Below are 25,461 nucleotides of genomic sequence, written 5' to 3'. Positions count from 1 at the left end.
ACTGTTGTCAGTTTTTGGCTTGTGTGACCCATCCCTGCATGAAATTCACACATCTATTTCAGAATTCTTTCATCTTACCTGTTACTGCACATCTTCCCAATATCCCTCCTGATGTCAAAATGTTGATAAATATAGTTTCTCAAAACCTGTCACAGCTTGAACACTCTGCTTATGATATATTGCCTTGTCTCTTTTCAATTGCTGCTCTTCTGATCGTTCACTTGCAAGGTATTGGCTTTGGTCACTGTTGGTGTGTTTACTTGACTCATCTTAAATAGAAAGGGACAGTTTGCATAACAGGTTACACAGTTTTTTACTGTGCACACACACACACACATTTATGTGCAATCTCACTTTTGTAGCGTGATTAATGCATTTACCAATTTGGCATTCAATTCTGCCATATTATTCAGCTATGTGTGCACTCTAAAAACTGACTGGAACAGGGCAGAACTTTTGCAATGTGTCAGGAGACATTATACTGATGATCATACTACAAACAAACACTCAACCTGTGATTCCATGTCAATGATCAATTGATGGAGAAAGACCTTTTCATTCTAATATTTTTTTTACCAAACCAACCTAGATGGGACTAATATATATATATAATTTAATTTATTAATTGATTGCAAGTGTTTCTCTACCTTCTCTCAACCTAATTGCCTCCACAGTAACACACCCATTGATCCCCCTCATTGTGCCAGGTCATTACTCACTCAAGCCCACTGATCTATGAGCGGAGCGGCTTTGAAGAGACTCCTTTTTCTTTATGCCTCACTTTTTTATCTGGTCCCAGGCTTTCGAAAAAACAGATGACCCCTCCACTCTTCACATTCCCACACTGAAAAGCTACCTCAGTGCAGAGTTTAGATCTAACCCTCATCAAACAGACCTGAACCAGCTAATCAAGGTCTTCAGGATTACTTGGAAATTACTGGTAAGTGTGTTAGAGCAGGGTTGGATCTAAACTCTAAACTTTTTAAAGATGCCCTTCCGCCTCTGTTTAGTTCCTGGATGCAGTGTCGATATCTTTCCAAGACCGACGGCCACAAACACTGACTCGTGTGCCTGGGCAACGATCACACTGAGGTGGTGTTTGTGGTGAACATGACCATGGCAGCGTTGCAGTCTCGGCTCTCCTTCCTGAAGGTGAATGTCACTTCAGCCGCCCCCCGCATCGCTCTTTCTTCCCACGGGATTGAGGACGATCCGGCTGCCGATGAAGGTGATTTGGGGATGACGACAGGCTCAGTTTTGCCGAGTAAATCCCCAAAAACCACCCAACACGCTCGCTTGCTTCCGTCCGAGCTCGGGATGAGTGTGGCTCACCTCACGGCCAGCCGTCATTCTCCCTTGAGCCCCCAGAATTGGATGATAACATCACCACTGCATTGGAGATTTTCTAGGCGTCTTACGCAGAAGACTTAACTGGGCTGCTGACTTCAGGCCAGGCCGCCCAGTCTGAGGCTGACATGGCCGACATGCTTGCCCGGGCTGCCATGAGCGTGGGCTTGGATTGGAACAACACAAATGTCACTCAACAGGGTTGGGGCGCCGTGTGCAAGTGCACACTGCCACCGGCTCTTGGACAGGGCCCCGGCTGCATTAGCACATCAACTGCCTAGAGTTACTGGCTGTATTCCTTGCCCTGCAGAGGTTCCTCCTGCTGATTCGGTGCAAGCACGTCTCAATCCATTCAGACAGCACTGCGATGGTAGCGTACATAAATCGGCAAGGTGGTGTGTACTCTCGTGAGTATTCACCACTGTCTATACTCATTATACATCCTTTAATAACATGTGACTAATTGGTTTGGAGCTGCAGAACAATTACACCATAACAACATTGAATGGCAGAGGGCACCTCACCCATGCAGTCCCAAATGCATACAGTACCATTCCCTTCATTAGCAAATTTCATGAGTAGGAAAAAAATAAATTAAGAACCCTCCAAAACGTCCTGGTTACTTTTGCAACCTTCATTCCCTGATGGAGGGTACGAGACGTTGTGTCGATGTAGTGACACTATGGTTCACCCTTGGGAGCGCCAAACACCTCTGATCTTTGAGAAAATGCCAATGGGTATTGGTGAGTGGAATTTGCATGCCACTCCCCTTGACATACGGGTATAAAAGGAGCTGGCTAGCAACCACTCATTCAGGTTTTTTGCTGAGGGGCCGAGACAAGCTACAGCTACATGTGTGCCTCGTAGCCAGCATACCCTGCCTTCACTTAACCTCCCCCAATGCTCGTACAAGCGTTGTATGGTCCCCTGCACCTCTGGGACAAGTCGACTGTCCAAAAATAGGGACTGGCTGGCCCAGCCGCGGTCTCTTCTCCTTTTTTTCTTTGTTGGCAGTGTCTCATGTGGAGAAGTCTCATCGTAGGTCCTACCCCATAGGGGGTGGACCTCTACAAACATGGTGACCGGGGACAGAGAGGCCTCTGCACAAGGAAGATGTGGGTTTACCAGTGAGGAAACCGTTTCATAGGATATACATCACACAGAGTTACCACAGGCAACCAGTGCATGTGGAACACCTTCCACAGTACAGGTCCTAGTTGGCACACATACTGTGCCGGCAGCAAATTTCTCCTTAAACTCACCAGCCACAGGGCTAAGGAGGAAGCACATCTAGGGTCCACGACTTCATGAACACGACTGGGAGTAAAAGGCACACATCTTCACCTCGAGGAGGGGAAAGGCGCTACGTGCAATGGTACACCAGGCCAGCTGTCCCGGAACTTACCTGCTTGTACCTGACAACACACGGGACGAGACTGGCTCAACCCGGAGATTGTAAAATCTCGCAAAGGTGTTGGGTGTAGCCCAATCCACTGCTCTGCAGATTTCTGCCAAAGATGCATCATTGGTTAGGGCCCAGGAGGCCACCACACTACTAGTAGAATTTGTTCATAGCCCCAAGGGGGGGCGGCACGTCCTGGGGTAATATGCCAAAGTGATGCCGTCAATCTGTTTGGAGACAGTGCTCCCTTCCCGCTGTCCACCAAAGCAAACAAAGAGCAGCTCAGAGCGTCTAAAGCTCTGTGTGCGATCCAAATAGATGCTTAAACCATGCACTGGACACAGCAATGCCAAGGCTGAGTCTGCCTCCTTGGGCAGCTTCACTTGCAGGTTCACCACCTGATCCCTAAAAGGGGTCGTGGGAACCTTGGGCATATAGCTTGGTCAGGGCCTCAGTACTATGTGAGAGTATTCCAAACCGAACTCCAGACATGTGTCGCTAACGGAGAACATCCGTATGTCCCCTAACCTCTTGATGGAATTGAGCGCAGAGATTTAGCTCATCTCAGGTTTGTTCTGAGACTGAAAGTAGCCTTTCCATAGTCTACAGTAGTAGGCATGAATGGTTTCTTTTCATCTCTGTTTGGTGTTCAGGGTGGTAAACAGCTCTTAGGTGAACTCTGGGTCTGAAAATTCTTTAATCAGGGCCTCTCTCAGAAGTTGGTAGATAGACTTTGTGTGGTTTGCCTGTCTGTCAAGAAAACTTTGTACCCCATGGGTGGATGTTATCCATAATAGGCAAAATTGGCTCTGTTAGTCATATGAGGCCTCATATTCAAGTGGAAGTTTATGTCATGCAGGTAAGCATAGATCTTGTGACCCTCAACAGGATTTGGTGTGAACTTGTCAATGTTCCTTGCCAGCTTGTCGAGATCCTTAAGATCCATTCCACATGCTTCTTCAGGGTTTGTTGGGATGTTTACCCTTTTACTGTGTTTGGGGTTCTTGGAAGAGGGCCGCTGAGGTTTTGTGCTGTGGGCCCTTGTGTCTCTCATCTTTTGGTTCTAGGATGCTGCTTTTCAACCAGGGGTACTGCTATGTGATGCCTCTCCATCTTAAACTGTCACCTTAACTTATAAGAGTGTTTCAGTTCATCTCTGACCATGTCAAGCTCATCATTGGTGAGGTCAAGTTGCAGGGTCAGGGTTTCAATTTCAGTTCTTGACATTTCCAGATGGCCTTCCAAGGCCTTGTTTCATTAGTTCATCTCTTTCAAATCAAACATGGCCTTTTCTAGAAGAGCCTTGGTGTGCTGGAGTTTCTTTTCCAGGTCCTCTTTGGTGGCTTTAGCCTGCTGCTCTCTGTGATTGGCAGCTGTCAGTGCTTCCTGGGGCCATTTTATTTCTCTCTTTGACACTTCTTCCAGTTGTTTGGACACCTTTTATCATTCTTGGGCTTCAGCTTCTAGCTGGTCTATGCGGCAAATTGCATGTATTAGCACCTTTTGGGTCTTTGTAGACTGCAGCTTTAGGCCGTTTACTTCCTGTGTCAGATGGGTGGCATTCTTGTCGCTCTCTTTCATTTGGCTTATGAGGTTGTGGGCAAGGTAGTTGGTGAATTTATCCAGAATGTCACTCAGTATCGCCTTCAAGTCTTTCCAGTGGGCCATGGGGTCAGTCTTCAGCCACATGTTGGCACAATCTAGTGGAAGACTATGGAGAAAGAGCTGACACAGATCTGCATGGTGTTAAGGGCCTCAGTGTAGAGTTACATCTAGATGTTGCCTCAATGTGTGGGGACACAAATGCTAAGTGTTGTTTTCAGTGAATGTGAACAACTAGTGAAGTGTAATTAAATGATTATTTTTTAATCTGACAGGATTGACACCATACACCTGTTTATGCGGTACAGTTGAAATGCTTACCACAGATGCCTCAAAGGCATGCTCGGGGGGGCGGTGACGGCTGAGTTTACCTGGTGCGTCTCTGCAATTTATATCCAGACGTGGCTGCGTTTGGATGCTGGAATTTGGATTGTGTTGATAAAAAGAAAGTAGTTGTGTGAGTTTAACCCTCTGGGGTCTGAGGGTATTTTGGGCCCTGGAGAAGTTTTGACATGCCTTGACATTTGTGCTTTTTTCAGTTGCTTAAAAACATACTAATGGCTAAAGTCTGAAAACACTGTATTCAGCACAAACTGGGCTACAATAATATGTGAGCAACATGTGTGTACAGGTTTGTATTTTTTAGAAAATAACATTTATGCATGGTTTTTGAAAAAAAAAAAAAATAATAAGTCATTAAAATAAGGCCATATAACACATACTAAACATTTGTCCACAAGCCTTTTGAGATCTGGATCTTGTAGCCTAGAGTTTTTGCTACAAAATGATGTGAAAACCATCCTGATCACTCATTCATACAAAACAATATAGTATTTTAACTTTTATAAGACAATTTTAGTGTCGAAAAGTAATATGCAAGGAGGCGTGAATGATCATTAACATGGAATGTAATTCACCCCTGAGAGACAAAAGACTCTCCCCTGGGCCTATCAGTGAGGGATAGAGAATGAATGTGATGAGACTTAATGATCAAAATCAAGTTTGAAGTTAAAAGAAGAAATCTGACTATACATTTTCTTTACATAAAGACTTTACTTAATTTTAGACCTACACTACCGTTAAAAGAAGTCTCTTCTGCTCACCAAGACTGGATTTATCCAAAATACAGAAACAACATTGATATTCTGAACTCTTTTTACAATTTAAAAGAACAGTTTTCTATTTAAATATATTGTAAAAGGCAATTTGTGATCAAAGCTGAATTTTCAACATCATTACTGCATTACTGTCTTCAGTGTCACATGATCCTTCAGAAATCATTATAATATGCAGATTTTCTATTATGGGCATATTTAAAGTGCATTTTACTAATTTAACCTGAACACATATTTGCAAGCACAAGCTTTGTTGATGATAATGAGGCATTATAAATACTAGATAAAATATAATCTAAATATTCATATTATTTGTATATCATATATTACATACCATATTTATATTATACAGCATACAATTTAAATACCTGCTTTAGCATAAACAGCATTTAAATGTAACTAAAACTTGCTTATTAGGAGTCATATTTCAAATGTCAATCCTGTCTGGCAAGTCTGGAAACAGTCCCACTAGTAAAATATGTACATGTTTATATAAAATAGCATGTCAACTAAAGAAAACCAAATGACTTACTCGTCCGAAATTGTATCCTCTGCTGGATCAAGTCTCTCTTCAAAATGCAAACGTTCATCGGAGTCCTGCTCTTCTTCTGAGGAAAATGTGAACTCTTCCTTAATATTCTGGAGTTTCATCGCCTGTGTATCGGTACAAACACACAGAAAAGTTGAGTTGTGTCATGTTTACATTAAACCTCACCGTCGGGGGCGTGTACATTTGTGTTGATCGTCTCAGCACATTAGCTTATGAATGGCGTGCTCTGCTGGTGGGTGTGATCACATTAGCTTTAATGAGTTGAGCCAGAAGAAAATGTACATCTTTGTACATCTTTGTTTCATACAGATTACAATGCAGGAGAATATTTGTTTTCAATTTGTAAAATTGTTTTATTTAAAAGTAGACATTTTAAGCTTTCTTTAGACATATGTTTCATGTTTGTGTGATAAGAATTTGCGGAGTTTCAGTTCATTTTAGTGACGTGTTTCCGAAATATCCTCGTGAACACAGAGACTGCTAAAAGTTCACTCTTTTTATTTTCTTTATTTTACAAAAGCACAATATTTTGTTGTTATTGTGAGTGTACACAAATAAAAGTAGACCCTTTATAGACTCTAATGATGTCTTACACTTATCTGTATACCCAAAAATGACAGAATATTTTAAATTGATTCCACTGTAATGACAAAAATATCCAGCAGGACGTGCCGGGGCGTCCGTCGACCCCAGAGGGTTAAGATTAGAGAGAACACACAAGATTTGGTTAACGATTTGATATTTCAAGATGACTCTTATTGATTATATGACAAATATTTTAACCAGAATTATCTGTGGTTCCATAGACTTTGTCTCTAGACTGTAAAGAGTAGGGAGAGATAAGTTAGAGGGAGATAGAGAATTAAAAATGAAATGGAAAATAACAAAGACTAAATTAACAAAATTCACTAATATTGTCGTTATGCTTAATAGTAATAACAGGGATTCTGATTGAGTCTTGGTATTTGTTGATCATGATTGTGTAACAGAAGGAGGGATTTTATCAATTTAAAATCCCACAATGGGGAAATCTTAATCTGTATGGCAAGGAGATTGAGTCAGTTATGTCAAATGGGGGAGTGCCCAACACACAAAAGTGAAATAAAATAAAACAGCCAAAGTAATTAAAAATAAGATGGAAACTAATGGGTGGTAGCTAATAAGAATGAGAGGCAGCCGTAAGCTTTCTTTAAACTTGCACTGTTTGAGACTTATTATTATCATCAAGTAGTTCAGCTTTTTGATAAGAAATTGATAAGTGGAAATAAATGAAACATGAAGAATAGATCCATTTTAATCAGCTCTCTAAACTCAGCTTAAATTAACTTCACCTCAATTGCTCATTGAGAGACAGTAATTTGTGTTATGAGATAATGGAAAGGGAGAAAAATGTAATACAATGCATACGAGACCAAAGTGTGTTTACATTTTGAGAAGTTAAGGGGTTAAATAGCTTAAAGTTTGTTCTAATACAATTTGTACTTAACTGTAACAGGCCACTAGATGCTAACTGCTAGCTTTTGATGCTAGGGTTTATAGGCTTTCAATTAAAGATTGCTAACTTGTTAGTATACCTTAGCTGTGCTATGCTATTATCTTAGCTGTGCTGTGTTAATAGCTTTGCTGTGCTGCGTTATTAGCTTTGCTATGCTATGTTGACAATATAGCATCGGCAGGTTGCGTATCCGCGGTTAGTTACCCCAGAAGAGTCTCTTTAGGACTTCCCATGAACTTTCGTCGTCAGAGCGACCAACACCAGTGAACTATGAACTTTCTCTAGCACTAATGAAAACACAATTTCATCAATTCAAATGAACGTCAGCGCGTTCCACAATGCACAAATCACAGCAGTCACGTCCAGCTCGTAGCTCAATGTGGCGCTTGTGATCAATTCAAGGTGAATCTTAATGCATGAATAAAGTAACACACTTAGCAGTTTGTAGCGTGGTATTATCACTCTAGTTCTTTTAAAGAGCTATTCTTCAGCAATGCAAGTTACAAACAACTCACGTAATTGTTTTACGGATTGACACTTATATTTTCAGCGAGATTAGTCTATATTTAAGCAGCAGGTTCACTGCGGATGTTTAAACAACAACGTAATTTGATCAGAGCAGAGTTTGTGTCAGTTTCTGGATATGCAACAGGGTCTGTCCACTGAAGTTAAACAGATTTACTGCAAATCTCTAGCGGGAGCAAACATTTACACTTTCGTTCAAAATTACACTCGGACATTGATGCACATTACACAAGTTATTTTTAAATTTGTTCATCGAGCATCACAATGTCTAGCTATAAAATAAGACCATTTAGAAAGATTTAGAAGAACATCACTTGTATCTTATCCTTACCGCAATGTAATGAGATTTCTTCATCCTGGCAGGGGGAAATTTCAAACTCCTTTCATGGAGTCTTAAGTTTAACTGGAACTTTATTCCATAAAGTGTGTCTGGGTTTGTTTAATCAGATACTTCCGTTCAATTTCTGTGCTCATTTCATGAGCATTGAAGCCTTTAACTTATAACGGAGGTAAATATGAGCTAATTCTTTCTTGTTGTCATGACAACAAACCAGTGCATAATATATATGTCACAGAAGCAGAGCTTCTGTAGTTTCTCTGTTCTGTTTCCGGATTCAAAGAAAATGACTGTGTATAAAACAACAAATAACTTATTTATAATTTTCATGCATTCCAACACCATTATATGTAGGAAATTTCAGTTGATGTAGATGCACACGGTATGGATTAAAGTGCCGCAATTCTTCACCATTATATGTAACAAATTTCGTAGTATAAATGTACATGGTATGGATTAAAGTGCCCGCTTACCTCCACCATTTTATGTAGGAACAGTATGTGTGAGCTAGGAATTAAATTAAACTGTCCTTATTCTACATTATTATTTAAGGAAATTTATAATGGAATTAATCACGTTCGATAACCAATATAAATTACATAAATGACAAATAACTAGATTATTTGTCTGAATAAAATTCTCCACCATTAAAATCGAAATACAACGTCTCGTTGTATCCGCTCACAATTTTAATTGAAAGGAATTAGCTTTAATAAGGGAATTATGATTAATTCACTTATTGGAGTAATATTATAGTCATGGCTTACTGAAAATAATATCACACATATTTAGGTATAGCTTTGAAGTGAAATCTTAAAAAACAGGGATGAGATTATTTATCAAAATATACCACAGTCAAATTATCTTTGAATACAGACAAACTTTATTGCTATTCTAAACATATACTAATCTAACACATAAAACATCAAACAGGTTTGTGACTAAAGTCTGTTGACAATGGCTTAAAGGGAAACCACTGTGTACCACTACCCCTGGGGTTGTTTCGATATGGTGTTTTATGAGGTTTGTATGACCGGAAAGGGGCGAGAAAATTTACGAGAATTCTCTTTGCAGCCTAGCCACATCGGTGATCTGTGACGGTGAGTGGTGACTCCGCAAGTGACCGGGGTGCCATGATTGGCTTTTAAGTTCACCTCCAGCCCAACTTCCTCTCCATTACCACTGTCACCAAAGCCACAGAGACCACCTCCCTCCATGGTTTTCAGAGGTTGAGGAGGTCCTATCCATGCGTTTAACCTCATAATCGACTTCCCTGACTCCCTGACTTAAGACCTCAAAGGGCCCTTGCCACTTTGCAAGTAATTTTGAGCTTGATGTGGGTAGTAATACAAGGACTTTATCTTCCTGTTTAAATTCACGTAGCCGAGGTCCCCTGTTATACAGCCGGGTCTGACGATCTTGAGCCTGTAGCAAATTCTCCTGTGATAGTTGCCCCAATGTGGAGTTTTTGCAATCAGGTCAAGAACGTGTTGAATTTTGTTTTTGCTGTTTTTGCAAGTTTCCCTCACAAAATCTAAAACACCGCGAGGCTTACGCCCATACAATAATTAAAATGGGGAGAACCCCGAGGAGGCTTGCAGGACCTCTCGAACTGCGAATAATAGGGATTCAAGCCACTTGTCCCTATTCCGAGCATCTTCATGCACGAACTTACGAATCATGCTTTTCAGGGTCCTATTAAACCGTTCGACCAAGCCTTCCATTTGCAGGTGGTACACACTTGTCCGAATTCATTTAATACCAAATAATTTGTACAGCTGGTTTGTGTACGTGACATAAATGTAGTGACTTGATCAGTGAGGATTTCTTTCAGAATCCACAACACTACGTGCTGAGATGTTTCGCAGAAGCACTGCTTCCGGATATCGCATTGCATAGTCCACCAGTACCAACACAAAGCGATGGCTCAATGAGGGTCATACCAATTTTTCCGAAAGGGATCTTGATCAAAGAAAGTGGGCGTAAAGGTGCCCTTGGGGTGGCCGGCAGATTCACCAGCTGACATTCTCTGCAGCTGCAAACCATCGGCGAACATCACTGTGAATGCCTGGCCAATAGAAAAGGGCCATTAGACACTTCAGTATCTTTTTCTGCCATAAGTGTCCTGCCATTGGATTTTAATGATCCATCTGGAATAGCATTTCCTGACGGTTAATTGGTATCAATAACTGAATTATCTTCCTTTGTCTGAGTGTCCTGCGTCACTCGATACAACTGATCATTTATAATAGAAAAGTACAGATAGGTGATTTCAATGTCTGTTTGAAGACGGTGAATATCAATCACATTCACTTGGTCAATGGCGTACCTAAGAGTCTCGCTTAACGTCTACTTCGGAAGGAAATCCCTTGCACAGAATCCTCTAAGTGCTGGGGAAGTCAAGCCTTCCCCCTCCCTTACGTCATCCTGATGCGGAGCTGACATAGACAGCCTCGGCTCCGCCTCCCCAGCCAGCGCATCACAAATCCCACACCGAAACACTCTGTTACAGGACCCATCTGCACAAATTTCCCTTAATAACATGGAAAATGCTGGCCAATACATGCCCAAAATGCCACATCCCTGAAGGAGTGGTGGTGGCGTAGTGGCTAAAGCACAGGGCTGTTAATCAGAAGGTTGGTGGTTCGAACCCCATGGCCACCACCATTGTGCCCTTGAGCAAGGCACTTAACTCCAGGTTGTTCCGGGGGGATTGTCCCTGTAATAATTGCACTGTAAGTCGCTTTGGATAAAAGCGTCTGCCAAATGCATAAATGTAAATTTAAATGTAAAATTAGCGGATGAGTGAGGCACAAACTAATCACAGCCTCGACACTATGCTTTTGTCCCCGAAACTGAATTGTCACCGTCACTACAGGATAATCGTGGAATCCCCATGCACACACCTTTTCAGCGGAAAACTCAAAATCATGCTTTTCAGAGGAAACAGTTGAGCACAGTCCCTCCTGTTTGTGTGTGGTAACTGTCTCTGCCTCACTGGCATCTGGATTGCTCTTAAAGCCTGTCTCCACTCTCACTGCAATGACAAACAGCTGTTAGAGACAACCATTGCCAGGTGATGATCCTTACCGTTCTCATCTCCTGATCTCGCTCTCCATTCACAAACCGGCACTCAACCACGCACCCACCACCACATATCATGTTACATGTTTGATGTAATTACACTGATTAAATAAGATCAACGGCACTATTATATAGTTAATCATTTATTCTCACTTGTATGCATTTATCACTATTACATTGTCCTTATCAAAAGCTATTTGCATTTTATAGTCTTGCCAGTTTTGAGTGCAAGAGGTTAATAGGAAGCTGATTTATTTGTTGCATCTTGGGCTGGAAGGACGTGGAACCAAGCCAAATGTTACATACTTTACTGACAAAAAGAAGCAAAAATTAAATGTTATTATTATTTGCACTACATACCTCAATGCTCACTGTACTTCTATACTCTGAAAAAATGCTGAGATATGATTGGCCAAATGAGAGATGACACCCTGTATGAATAAAAATGTAAAAGTTAAAATACAAGCTTAATAGCAGCTCCTATTAGTTTCGCCTCATTGGATCAGCAACATTTTCTTTTATTTCTTAATGCCTTAACTCTGATTTTCTCTTCTTCATTCTTTGTTCAATTATTGATCTGTACATTTAATATGCATCTAGAGAACATTCATTGTAGCCCACTGGTCCCTTATTAGTGTAGTTGCATTGGAGGAGTGTGTTGAATGAATAATACACTTTCTTTTCCCTCTAGGGGAGTTTGAGTGATGGAGTGGGTAACTGCATTGAACAGTAGTATGCCATTATGTAACTAAAGACAGGCCTGAGTTCACTGTCAAGTATTGTGACCCCTCCATCAGGCATTGACATGTTAAAGCCCTCCTTTTAAAATGTTGTGCCTTTGGCATGAGCACCATTTTTGTAGTTCGGGAAATATTATTGCAACCTGCTGTGTTGTGCATTTAAACTTCCAAATGGTAAAAAGATGGCATCTACTCTTGCGCAGCTCCTGCTATGGCTGGTAATTGTTGGCTTCAACTTCATGGCAATAATTTTAAGGCTTCATATTAAATGTGGCCTTTCTAACGTTCAGTACAGTTCAGAATATAGAAACGTTTCATAAGCAGGTTAACAGCAAAGCATTCTTCTGATGGTCTAGTAAAAAAGGTTTGTAGTGCATTTGAAGGTTGGCATATGTCAATCTCCCTTATTATGTGTACATAAAAATTTCCACTTGAAAATAAACACTATTTCATTCGTTTTGAGACACAGCAGGTAGCAGATTTTAATCTTTAAATTGGCTGTAGGAAAGTTAGAGACATAAAACAAAAACAAGCTTTACTCTTCTAGCAAAGATTCAACAGATTTTCAGTGTAATGGGTATGGAAATACATTTTACTCTAATTCATTCTTAAATTGTGTGATACCCTCAGATACAGTGTATCCGGAAATTATTCATAGCGATTCACTTTTTCCACATTTTGTTATGTTACAGCCTTATTCCAAAATGGATTAATTATTTTCCTCAAAATTCAACAAACAATACCCCCATAATGACAACTCAAAAGAAGTTTGTTTGATAGCTTTGCAAATTTATAAAAAAATACAAAAACGAAACAAAATAAAATAAAATCACTGGCATATCAAACTAAACTAGAGACAAAATTAAAGAGGTTTCTTACCACAGGCATTGTTTTTTGGCGCTGCACTCGTAGTGGCACTTCTTGGAAATCAACATACTATTATGTTGTGATGCTGTGCATCAAAAGTTTAACCCTTAACCCTTTAATATGTACCATCACTCATATGTGATGATTAATAACTGGTCCCTGCAGCGTATTGTTACACATATGTGTTTTTGCAGTAACATTACAAGCTGCCATATTCAAATCAGCTTTTGCACTAACACAGGCTGCACTGGTCAAGCGCCTGTAATTTATATTCGCTCAAACAGTTACTCATACAGTTTTTATTTTATATACATACAATTAAATTGGTCACCAAAGTACCACGGTAAATTGTTTACCACTCATATATGCACAGTCAACACATCAAATGCGATCTTCCTCCGATACGTGCTGCCATGTTTGTTTAGAGCGGTTAGTAGCGGTTGTCAATTGTCTCGCAAACAGCTACTCAAAGAGTCTTTTCAACCACATGATATGTTTATTTCACGTAACAAATTGTCAACAAAACGCGATCCTCCCTTGCATGCAGCCACGTCTGCTTATTAGGTGCAGATGCGGTTTTCATTCACACAAGCAACAACTCAAACAGTCTTTTCAGTCCTATGATAAGTTTGTTTTCTGAAACACACAGCTAACTATCATAGAAGCACAATGATAACAGTTTAAATCTTGTATACTCACAGTAAATATATGCTGAGCGCGATTATCTGATGCATTAGTGCTTGTCACACACACACACACACACACACACAAACCAAAGAGGGGAGTGTGTGTGGCCGCTGGACCCCACCCACATCCTGGATTCTCCTCTGGACACTCCCCATCCTACAGGACACCATCGTTCACTGTAAGGATGGCAGATTCCCCTTTAATTTGGACACTAACCCCTGGTCACTATTTTCCCCTTTTTATGTACATGATTATTGTTACTTCTATTCAATGCCCCTCTGAGATTTGACGCCTCACCTACTGTGTCAGTCTCTTGCTCAACCCGCCACACTCACTCTGGGGGAACTGCGTGAGTATTTAGATCCTACTCATGAAAAGGTTAAATGAGAGTGTAGAGTCTTGCGAACCGTATTCAGTCAGTTTTAATTCATTAAATTATGAGTTGCGTATAGCGAAGCCAAAATACAATGTTGTAAGCCCATTTATCGGTCCAATGGCGGACTCCAATAATACAGGTGAAGGTCTCTGCTCGTTACTGTCTTTCCTTTTACGCACCACAACAAGATTAAATGAAATAAATTTTCTCTTATGTATTACCTCATTATTTCATCTGACTCCATAAATGAAAAAGGTTTTAATGATATCTGAGCATCATTAAAAGTGAGCGAATGTTTGATTATTCTTTTTAACACTTTAATTATATTTTACCCGTTCAGATTAGGAAACTATGTCGCTTTGAGGTCCTCATGTGTTTTTCTCTACACTGCGGGTCTCACGATCACAAGCGGCCAGTATTGGATCATCAAACAGAGGTAATTGCTATATACCTAAGATCGGTCACATTCACGTTTACACAATCAAAGATACTTAAGTATAGCCCTATGGAATTGCATACACTTGAATTTAACAGTAGAGGTCACGGCCACTATTACAGATGTAAGTTGACCAACATAACTTCTCCTGTAATAGCTTTGGATTGGCCATGTGTGGTTTCCCTCGTACACTTATCTGGAGAAACATCAAATTAAAACAGAGGTAAGACACACCCAAATTTAGATTGGCAGCATTTGCTGTTGAAATGGAAATTCCCTTTTTGTCTTTGCAAACCAAGTACACTTGAATTGATGCCAAATATTAGTCATCACTAATCTGACGCAGACTTGCGGTAACATACGAATCGTTTAATCTGTTTGGGAAAACAATTTCAGAGTCAGTCAGAATAAAAATCTAATTTTTACAATTTATTGACCAGGTAAATAAAACAATAGTTCAAAATAAAATTAATAGAGTGAAATCATCAATCAATAAAATATAATAACAACAATTCAGAAATTGAGGAATTTATAGAAACATTTACCTGGCAACGAAAACTACACACAGCGATTGTGTGGGAAGTCTACCTACAGACTCCCTGAGCTCTGGGCCAGCCCTCCTTAAATATCCAGTCAGAATACACATTGTGTACCAAATGTTATTATCCTTTGAACAATGAGAATTTGGGGGTGAATGGGTTCTTGACATCCTGGTGTTAAACCTTCAAGGAGGGGGATAGACCTCCAGAATTATTCAGTATTTGGCAAAGACCTTATAACTTTGTTGTCATTAAGTTTTACAAACCTGGGAATAAGAACACTATACCAGACGCACTGAGACATTTTAAATGATACCAAACATGTTACACTAGTTACATTATTTGTATACATCAGATATAGGCTTTTGTTACATACAGATCTTAGGTGATTCTGAGCTGAAGGGGAATGGATGAGGAGGAGAGAGGAGAGAATGGGACAGATGTGGAAGGGCAACAATGAGGTGTGAATTTGCAATCTTCGCTCAGCGGGGTGTGGTGCCTCAGGAAGAGTTGCTAATTGTGAGAAAGTTACATGTTGATTTTCTCAAAGATCATACATTTGCTCTTTGCCTTTGAATGAAAACACATTGGCACCCCGCCTTACATTGTCTACACATGTGGATGCAGGGTTGCAAAAGGATATAACCCTGGTAACCTGCTTATATTTGTGTTATATAAATCATATATTTTCCAAGTAGGCTCAATTAAGAGATTTAACCCCTTGGCAGAGGCCTGGGCTACCATGGGTTTATTTATTTAATCTTGATTTATACTTTTCAACTTGTTATTGTGTTAATTTTGTCTATTCGGCATGTTTTATCAAGCTTGTCATATAATGACTGAGTGAATGGAGGGAAGAAGAGACAAAGAGAGTGAGAGTGAGAGAATACAGAAAACATTAAAAGCAGGAGAACCATAAGGGAACTGAATGGTTTTCAGCCAGTTCTTCTTTGTAATTGGGAGAGGTGAGTGAACTGGGCTGAAGTCAGTGAACTGTTATGAGGCTGATACTGCACTCCCTGTAAAGGATTGAGACAGAATTAGGCCACATACGAGCTGTGTAAGCCCTTACCCTGCAAAGTGTAAGCCCTTACCCTGCAAACTCTGAGATGAACATCTCTTTTAATGTGCCTACCTAGGCATTAATGTGCAAGTGTTTTTTTCTTTTTCTTTTTCTTTTTTTTCTCTGGTACAACGATTCTCGATTAAGGACACAGTGCTCTAAATCACAGCATACTGACTTTGCTTTCAAAGAAAGGAAGTCTTTTCCCATTGAGGGCAGATAAAAATATGTTCTTTAAACTTAACATTCGGTAATGTGTAACTGGAGTTAATCTTATTACCTGAACTATCAGTGCATTTAATTTTATTGCACACACAGTGGGGACCAAAAATCTGAGACCACTTGTGGAAACATATCTATTGTGCTTTCCTTTCTAATACACAATTTTACAATGCAAATTATATTATCAGCATAACAATTTCAGAGAAAAGATTAATTAAAACATGCACATGAATTTCTTAGTATATGGTATACCCCCTTATGCTTCAATGACAGCATGCTTGTGTGCTGTATTAATAGCACTGTAGGGCTCACAGTTTAGGAGCGGGTTTGGTTATTAGCAATAATTATCAATTATTACAAATAATAGAACACTGATTAGAATCAATGTTAGTTTTAATCCTTTAAATAAACAATCATCAAATTCAAAATAATATTATTATCAAAGATAATCATTAAAATGAATGGAACATTGATTAGACTTAACACTAGCTTAATGATCCTTCAAGTTCAACAATCATCAAAGATAATTGTCAATTATCAAAATCAATAGAATATGAATTAGGATAATGTCGACGGGGCACCACCCTGGAATCAGGGACTAATAACCAGACAGTATAACAGTCTCAATATTAGATTGTTCTCTTAGGAAAAACGATGTCCGTAGATCATCAAAATTCAAAAGGAAACAACAAAATATAACAAGTTTATTGATGCAGCAATATCAATTAATAATTAATACAATGCAGTCAATAAACTTCTGACTTTCAGCTACAAACTAAACAGTGACATGATTAGATATGGTAACCAAAATAAGCCTATAACACATGAGAGGTCGGTATGTATGTGTGTGTTTGTGTGTGTGTGTGTGTGTGAGAGAGAGAGAAAGAGAGGGTGTGTGTGTGTGTGTGTGTAAGCAGTGACGTGCACAAAATGGCAGACATGACTCTCGTGGAGAGTACGTCACGTGAGATTTACAGCCAGAGAGTATGGCCGCGAATGTGGGTGGAGAGAAGCTGGTTAATGGCGTCTGCCCATTTACCGCGTGTCTCCGCTTGTACAATAACTTGCGGACAAAGCTGAGCTTTGGTACGCAGTGGTACGGCTTTGGTAAAGCAGCGGTACATCAACTTGATTGGAGAGGGAAGGGTGATTTTTCTATCTTCACTTCTGCAGGCAAATGGATGAAGATGCGGATTGCTCGCCGGTCTCCTTCGGATCCTTTAAAGTGTTCGGTGGAGTAATACACAGAGTAATCTCAACTCGTCCAGCAAGATGGAGATTGTATGGTTTCAAGTCGTTCGTTACTTCCTTGTGCAACGAGGCAACACCTGAGAGCAATTTTAGATCTTCGAGGCTTGAATCGCTCGGTCGGGGCGCTCATGTTCAAGATGCTAACTGCCAAGACGGTCGTGTCTCAAATCCAACATCACGATTGGTTGCTCACGATCGATCTCATGGATGCATACTTTCATATAAACATTCTGACACAACACAGGAAGTTCCTGAGTTTCGCTTTCGGGGACGAAGCTTTCCAATATCGGGTTCTTCCATTCGGCCTAGCCTTATCACCCCCACACATTCACAAAGTGCATGGATGCAGCACTGGATCATTTGCGACTCCAGGGCATCCACATTCTGAATTATATAGACAACTGGCTGATACTAGCACAGTCACAAGAACTAGTATTACAGCACAGGGATATTGTCTTATCTCATTTGGTTTCTCTGGGTTTGAGACTCAATGTCTCTCTCCCACTCAGAGAACTACGTATCTGGGGATTGTATGGAATTCAATCATGATGCGGGCACAATTGTCTCCCACTCGAATTGAGACCATTCAGAACACCCTGAGCAAAGTCAGACTGGGACAAGGTTCCACTGTTCATCAGTATCAATGAATACTATGTCTCATGGCATCTGTGTTCTCTGTGATTCTTTTAGGCCTTTTGCACAAGAGACCTTTTCAGTTGTGGCTCAAAGCCAGGGGATTTCATCAGGCAGATAAGGGTTACGTGCCACGGGCTACTTTCCCTTTCTATGTGGTTCAGACCCCAGTTCCTCACCTTGGGTCCCACTCTAGGTGCATCCTGCCATCACAAGTTGCTAATGACAGACACCTCCCTGTCAGGCTTGGGAGCGGTCTTAAGATTTTGTCCAGCTCAAGGGAAATGGAAGGGTCATCAGCTCGATTGGCACATCAACTGTCTCAAGTTGATGGCTGTATTTCTGGCCCTGAAGTACTTCCAACAGTATCTGAGAGGCTGCCATGTCCTGGGACGGGTGGACAACACAGTGGTAGTCTCTTACATAAACCATCAAGGAGGTCTACGGTCACGCCAGCTGAACAGACTGGCACAGTAGATTCTCCTTTAGGCCCAGGGCAAGCTCCTGTCAATCAGAGCTGTTTATATCCCTGGATGCCTGAACGTGGGAGCTGATTTACTGTCAGAAAGAAAATAGTGACGGGGGAGTCAAATCTAGTTGAGATTTTACAAGAGCAGAAGTGGAACTCTTCGCCTTCCAATAGACAGTGCAATGTCCCCTCTACTTCTCTACATGGCCCATAATGCACCTGTATGTGTTTCCTCCAGTTTCTCTGCTCCCGGGAGTCCTGGCCAGTGTTTGCCAGCAAGGGTCCTGCCTCTTACTGATAGCGCCGGGTTGGCCGAACAGGGAATGGTTCTCGGAGATAATGTCTCTCCTCAACGGCTCACCTTGGGCGATTCCGGAGAGGAGGAACCTTCATTCCCGGCCCGAGCTGTGGAACCTTCATGTTTGGCCCCTGAAGGGTACCAACTGAGGGACACTGGGCTTTCACCTGAAGTTATCGAGACTATTCTGAGTGTTAGGGCTCCCTCTACTAGAAGAAGTTATGCCAATAAATGGAGTATATTTGAAAGGTGGTGCACTGCACATAATGCAGATCCCGTTAACTGCCAGATTGCTTCAGTTCTGGACTTTCTGTAGGAAAAATTATCGGCAGGCACATGCCCCACCACTCTCAGGGTTTATGTGGCCACTCTATCGGCTTACCATGTTCTGATTGATGGGATGCCATCGGGGAAACATCCTCTGCTTGCTCACTTCATTCGTGGAGACATGCAATTGAGACCTCCTGTTAGGACCTGGATCCCTTCATGGGACTTAGCGATAGTCCTTGAGGGTCTGGTTGAGACCCCCTTTGAACCTCTAGAGTCAGTGTCGGATAAACTTCTGACTCTCAAGGTGGTTTTTCTTATGGCGATTACTACTTTAAAATGAACTGGGGATTTGCAGGATCTGTCTGTCTTGCCATCCTGCTTACATTTTTCCCCAGGAATGGCTAAAGCAATATTGCACACTCATCCTGACTACATGTCTAAGGTTCCTTTCTTGGCCGTACATCTGGTCACTCTTGAAACCTTCTGTATCATTTGCATATGTAGAGCACTTTGGTATACACTGAACACTTGATCTCTCATGATCAATAATCAGCACTGCACTTTATTAATCTTATTATCTCACACTGGACTGTCATAATTATATTCTCCACAATACAACTACTGTATATATATTTTTTATATACTCTTTATTGTATTTTTTTATTGTATGTGTATTCTATATTGTGTGTATTGTTTATTGTACATTGTATATTATTATTGTGTTGTGTAAGTATGTGTACATTTTATATGTAAATTGTGTTGTGTAAATATTTTGTTTATTGTAATTGGTATATGTCTTGTCACTGTCATGACTGCTATGTTGCTTGGAACGGCACACAAGACTTTCACCTACTGTTGCCCTTGTGTACATGGTAGTGTGACAATAACATTTTTTTGCAATTTTATTTGATTTTGATTTGAAATAGTTCTAAACCATCATGCTTTTATTTTGGCAGACAACTGCATGAAGTGTCTGTGTGTAGCTGGATTTATAGCAGCTGTATAATATGCTAAAAGCTATGTTATACTTATACTTTAACTATCTGTCCTTAACACCTCATGCGCAGAACTCACGCTTCCACATTAGACATCCAGGAATTTGCACGTCAAGTCGTACGAGTTTATGTGAACAACATTTTATGAGACCATATGAAAGTCAACTCGTAAATAATATATTACTTTTCATGAGATCGGGTTGGATAGCTCAGGAATGGAGAGTCTGTTTCACCCCATTGCATTCACCCTGACCCTTGCCGTGGAGATCATTTGAAGGGGACAGCAATTAAAGCACCTCTTTCCTCCTACATGCTGAGGTGCAATTACCATGCAGGCTTTTTTTTTAAATGCAATGCTCTATATACAATGTGTTTTGTAATAATCTTGGAAGGATTGGTTTATTTAGTAACAGCTTTGTTTGCGTGGACATTGCGGAAGTCCTTTACAGTACGTAGGTGATCCAGTCAATGTGTGAAAGGCTCGTTCTAGAAACACCTCATGGGTTCACAGGTGTTCACATGTCAAGCTGCAATTATTATAATCCTGCCAAGTGATCACCATATCTCCATATTAATACCCCATAATTTCCATACCATGCAACTGACATTACCTGCAATCTGCATAAATTAATACATTATAGAATGCATTTGGGTTGCTTACTGTATCTGTCTCTCTTTATTTGTATATGCAAGTAACCGCAATTAATTCACTTTGAGGATTTTTGGTTGAATCATTCTTCAGAGAGTGATTAATTGCGCAGAAAACAGAGGACACATTCCTATGTTTAACCAGTGCTTAGGTTTTACTATGCAGCATTGAACTGATAGATTGACTCCTATTGTGACTTGTCGGAAAATCAGGATGTGTGCGCCAGCCAACATCAATTAATAACAAGCACTAGCTGCTCAACAATGGCTGACACTCAAGCTTGTTGATCCCACTGACTCATGGCACAAAATGGAACAGCACTGAGGACAAAGCTTTGTTTCATCGCCCACAATGCCTGGTGATGTCTCTAAGGAATATGGTGCAAATATGGTGTTCCGTCCCCCTTCCTTTATCTCTCTCCCTTTTTTCCATATTTTTCTGTCTCTCGCCATCCCTGTCTTTCTTTCCCTCCTCCTTTTCTCATACTTCCATCTCTCTAGAGGTAGAGAGGTCTGTCTCAAAGATTTGCACTGTTATAGATTGTCATATCAGAATGCAACCAAAGCTGTCACCCTCTCCATCAGCATCCAGAGTACTTGTAATGGAATTCTGGTAAAGCTATTACACATGGTGTGCCCCTTTAATCAGCTACTAGTCGCATTATAGGTGACTTATAATATGCAGTGCTGAAATTCAAACATATTTATGTGTTTACCATAGTGGTATGCATTTTGTATTGGCCTATATGTTGTTCTAAGAACACCAGTAAAAATAAATAAATAAATAAATAAAACCTGCCATTTTATAGTCTACGAAAATGCCTGTTTAGTGTTATTTAATAAAATAAAAAAAGTAACTGGGTGTCAGTGGTTTAAAAAACTGATTTTTAGATTTTGGATGTGGGAAAGTTATATATAGAACAGTTGAAGAGTCAAAAGCTTGAATATATGTAAGCTTGGTTTACATCTCATTATAAAGGCTTTAGAGAATATTGAGAGGCTGGAGAGAATACCTACAACATGGTCATTTTGTGGACATCTTGTTTAAGTCTCCTAATTATTTGGAATTTTTAAAGAGGTCTCTCAGTTCCATCCCATTCTATGGGACATTGAACATTTGATCATCCAATCCTCTTCATATGTGGTGAATGAAAACTTTTTAAACATCCTGTATATGTCTTAGCAAGTTCTACCATGTGTACTGGTCATATTTGGGCATGTTAAGGTTTTACTTTACATGATTTACTTTTAACTGCAGAATCCATCAGGCGAAATTCATATTTGCATGGATTTCCATTAAGATTATTTAATGTATTATTTAATTTCCATTAAATCTGCATTTGATCTGTGGAATTTTGTGGTGCAAAGGTAAATGTGACGAGCCTTAACTCATCCTGCGCAATTTATGCTACAGATGTGAATTATATCTAAATTTGCACAGCTTGTTGAGGAGAGGTGTGCCATTATATTTCTATGCAATCTGACTTGATTTTTTCACAAGGCGAACAATAAAATGATCCAAAAAATCTCATACATTGAAGGTGGCTCTCAAGCCATATATATGGGCCAGAATATTATAGAAACTTGGCAGTGGGCTGTTTTGACCTGGGCCAGAAACATCCTAGCAATGCTCTAGAAATCACCCACTTAGTAATGCTCAGGCAAGTCTTTACACTTAGAAGCACATTGATCAAGTCTCTTTAATACATCTTTCTACCCCACCCATGTCCTCTTGTAGAACTTGGAGCTGAACTTTTGAAAGATTAAACTGAATGCCTGCAATTTCATCAATAAACATTTGACAGTGTGCAACCTAATGCAGGCTCTCTAATGTTTTAAACATCAGTGTGGTATTGATAGACCTTGAGATATGAGCCCTCTTGGGGTTCTTATGATGTTGACATGCTTGCAAATGCATGATTCGTGAAGACTAATTGATTAGAAATTACTCCAATACAATCTGTTCATTGCCTGAATGTTGTTTTCAAAGCTCTTAGTAGTATAACCATTTTTACTGGTCACAAAATTTTAGACCAAAATAAATATTTTTGTTGATGTTACATAACATATTTAGCTTAATGAGCAGAGACTTTTATATGAGTAAACCTTATATATATATATATATATATATATATATATATATATATATACATACAGGGTTGGGGAGTAACGGAATACATGTAATGGGAATATGTATTTAAAGTACAAAATATAAGTAACTGTATTCCACTACAGTTACAATTTTAATATTTAGTAATTAGAATATACTTACATTTAAAAAGTGTTTTGATTACTGAAGAGATTTTTTTATATTTTATTGTCATTTGTTTCATTACATTTTTAGTCCTTTCAGATGGAAAGCATTTATACATAGAAATGATGTGATCCAAAGTGCATTTGAACAGCGGTGAAACACTTTCTTATGATGTATTCATACGAGCAGACAGAGAAGTAAGTTAAAAGTAAGTTTGGAGCAGAAGAAATATAAATAAACCTTGTGTAAATTGTCAACTTTATGCTAAGCTAAAATGCTATTTCTAGCCATTTTACATGCACATGTTACCAGACATGACCTTTGATATTAGGGCAAAAATCATATTCTTGTTTTCCTGTAAAAATATCTAAAAATCCTTAAAACAAGATCAGTTTGATTTATCTTGTTTTAGAAACAACACTGCATAAGATATTTAGTTTTTACAGGGAAAGTATTTTTTATATTTTTTAATATGTATTTTGTCTTATTGTACTGGCAGATTTTTTTTTTTTTGTCAAAACAAGTGAAAAACTGTACCAGTGCTGAAGAAGTAATACAAAGTAATTGGAATACGTTACTGACCTGGAGTAATCTAATAGAATGCATTACAAATGACATTTTACAGCATGTATTCTATCATCTGTAGTGGAACACATTTGTATGCACATATAAATTGTATTTCTGTAGTTCTGTTTAGTTGATGATGATAGTGGCACATAAATTACACACTTCAGCTTTAGGCTATAGATGAAATATAAACAGTGGCTATCCATTTGGAGTAAGGATGTGCAAACCGTTTAGAACTAATACATGAAAATCTTGCCATTAATTTACTTAAAATGTCAATAAACTGACATCCTGTTGAAGAACTGTAATTTTACATCTTTGCCTTGACATTTCCACACACTCATCTATTAATTTCTGCACTGTTTGTGTAGTTGGTCAGTGTCAGTGATTTAGCTGTCTGACTGCTAGTATCAAGCCAATGAAATGTGAGGCAGCCTGTCTCTCTCTCAGTCTGTGTTGACAGTACCAGGGGATATCATTCAGTGCCAATGATATCATTTATGCCTCAAACTGCCCCATGGTGACCTCAGCAAGTGATGTTCATGGTAACATTTTTCTCGTTGTCTCTGTGGCTCTTCCTTGTTCATTCTTTTCCTTCTCTTTGTGCAATCTTTCATTCTTTTGGCTGTATGTCACTGCAGTTGCTACTTGAACACTGTAGAGACGTAACTCCTTTCAATGCAGGTCATTGTTATGAACTGCTGATCTCTGTTTCTAACCTATTTGTTTATCTAACCCAGTGTTTCCTGACTTGCTTTGTTTGTCCTATGTACCTACATGGCCCCATCATCATACTGGATAATATTAAACATTATCATGCATATTATTAAAGTCATGATACTGTGGGTGAAAAACAGTCCCACCAAGTAGCACATACTGTATATTCTGCAACAAGTGCCATTCACTCAAATTTATAAAACATTCATGCATCCTGTGATGATGGATTGGATGTGTTTCTCAATCCTAGGCTTTCACCTCAAGGTTCTCATATCAAATTTTTTATGAGTGGGTCCCATCTCTCCTTGGCCTGATGAGTAGGATATAACATATAGCAGAGTTTCCCGGTCCTGAAGGATGCCAATACTGCACAACTTGGATCACTGCTATATTCTGCTTATTAGCTCATTGATAGAGTTATAGACCTGTAATGTGCATGTCGGATAGGCAGGGTGAGCCCTACTCATTGGGCCAAGGGGAGATGGGGCTCCTGGTTGGGAATCACTGATCGAACACATTATTTGTTCTTAAGAATTTGTGCATAAACATTTTTTTAATACATGTATTCCCTCTGCTTATTTATGTTTATCTATATTTCAGGACCCTGCCAACCAAACCCTTGTCACAATGATGGCACCTGTGAAATCAGTGAAACATACAGAGGGGACACATTCATTGGATACATCTGCAAGTGCCAACCAGGCTTCAACGGGATCCACTGCCAACACAGTATGTTCATACCATTCTTAATATATATAGCTCTGAACCTTCTTACACCTTGTATAAAATTTATTTCATGATCTGATCACAAATGCACTGTAGCCTACTAAAGGAGTAAATGGAGCCCAATGTATTTTTTATCTGGATTTAATGCATGTTGTTTGAAATCTTTTCTAAAATAAAACACAAATTTATAAATGTATAACTTTCCTGTTGCATCCCAGACAACGTTTAAAGACTGACAGCTTATAA

The 25,461-nt window shown here is 39.6% G+C and overlaps 1 protein-coding gene across 5 annotated transcripts in view; it reads left to right on the top strand.

Annotated features, from left to right (window-relative positions):
- LOC127639989 (EGF-like repeat and discoidin I-like domain-containing protein 3) overlaps window positions 1-25,461 on the top strand; it is a 325,228-nt gene that overhangs the window by 77,673 nt on the left and 222,094 nt on the right. For all 5 annotated transcript variants that reach the window (XM_052122382.1, XM_052122366.1, XM_052122373.1 and 2 more), the window contains one exon: window positions 25,090-25,218. In XM_052122382.1, the coding sequence (XP_051978342.1) occupies window positions 25,090-25,218 (129 nt within the window). The remainder of the gene's footprint in view (window positions 1-25,089; window positions 25,219-25,461) is intronic.

This window comes from Xyrauchen texanus, chromosome 4, assembly GCF_025860055.1.
Source record: "Xyrauchen texanus isolate HMW12.3.18 chromosome 4, RBS_HiC_50CHRs, whole genome shotgun sequence".
Taxonomy (NCBI): domain Eukaryota; kingdom Metazoa; phylum Chordata; class Actinopteri; order Cypriniformes; family Catostomidae; genus Xyrauchen; species Xyrauchen texanus.
The sequence above is the reverse complement of the archived record's forward strand: the minus strand, read 5'-3'. Positions and strand labels throughout refer to the sequence as shown.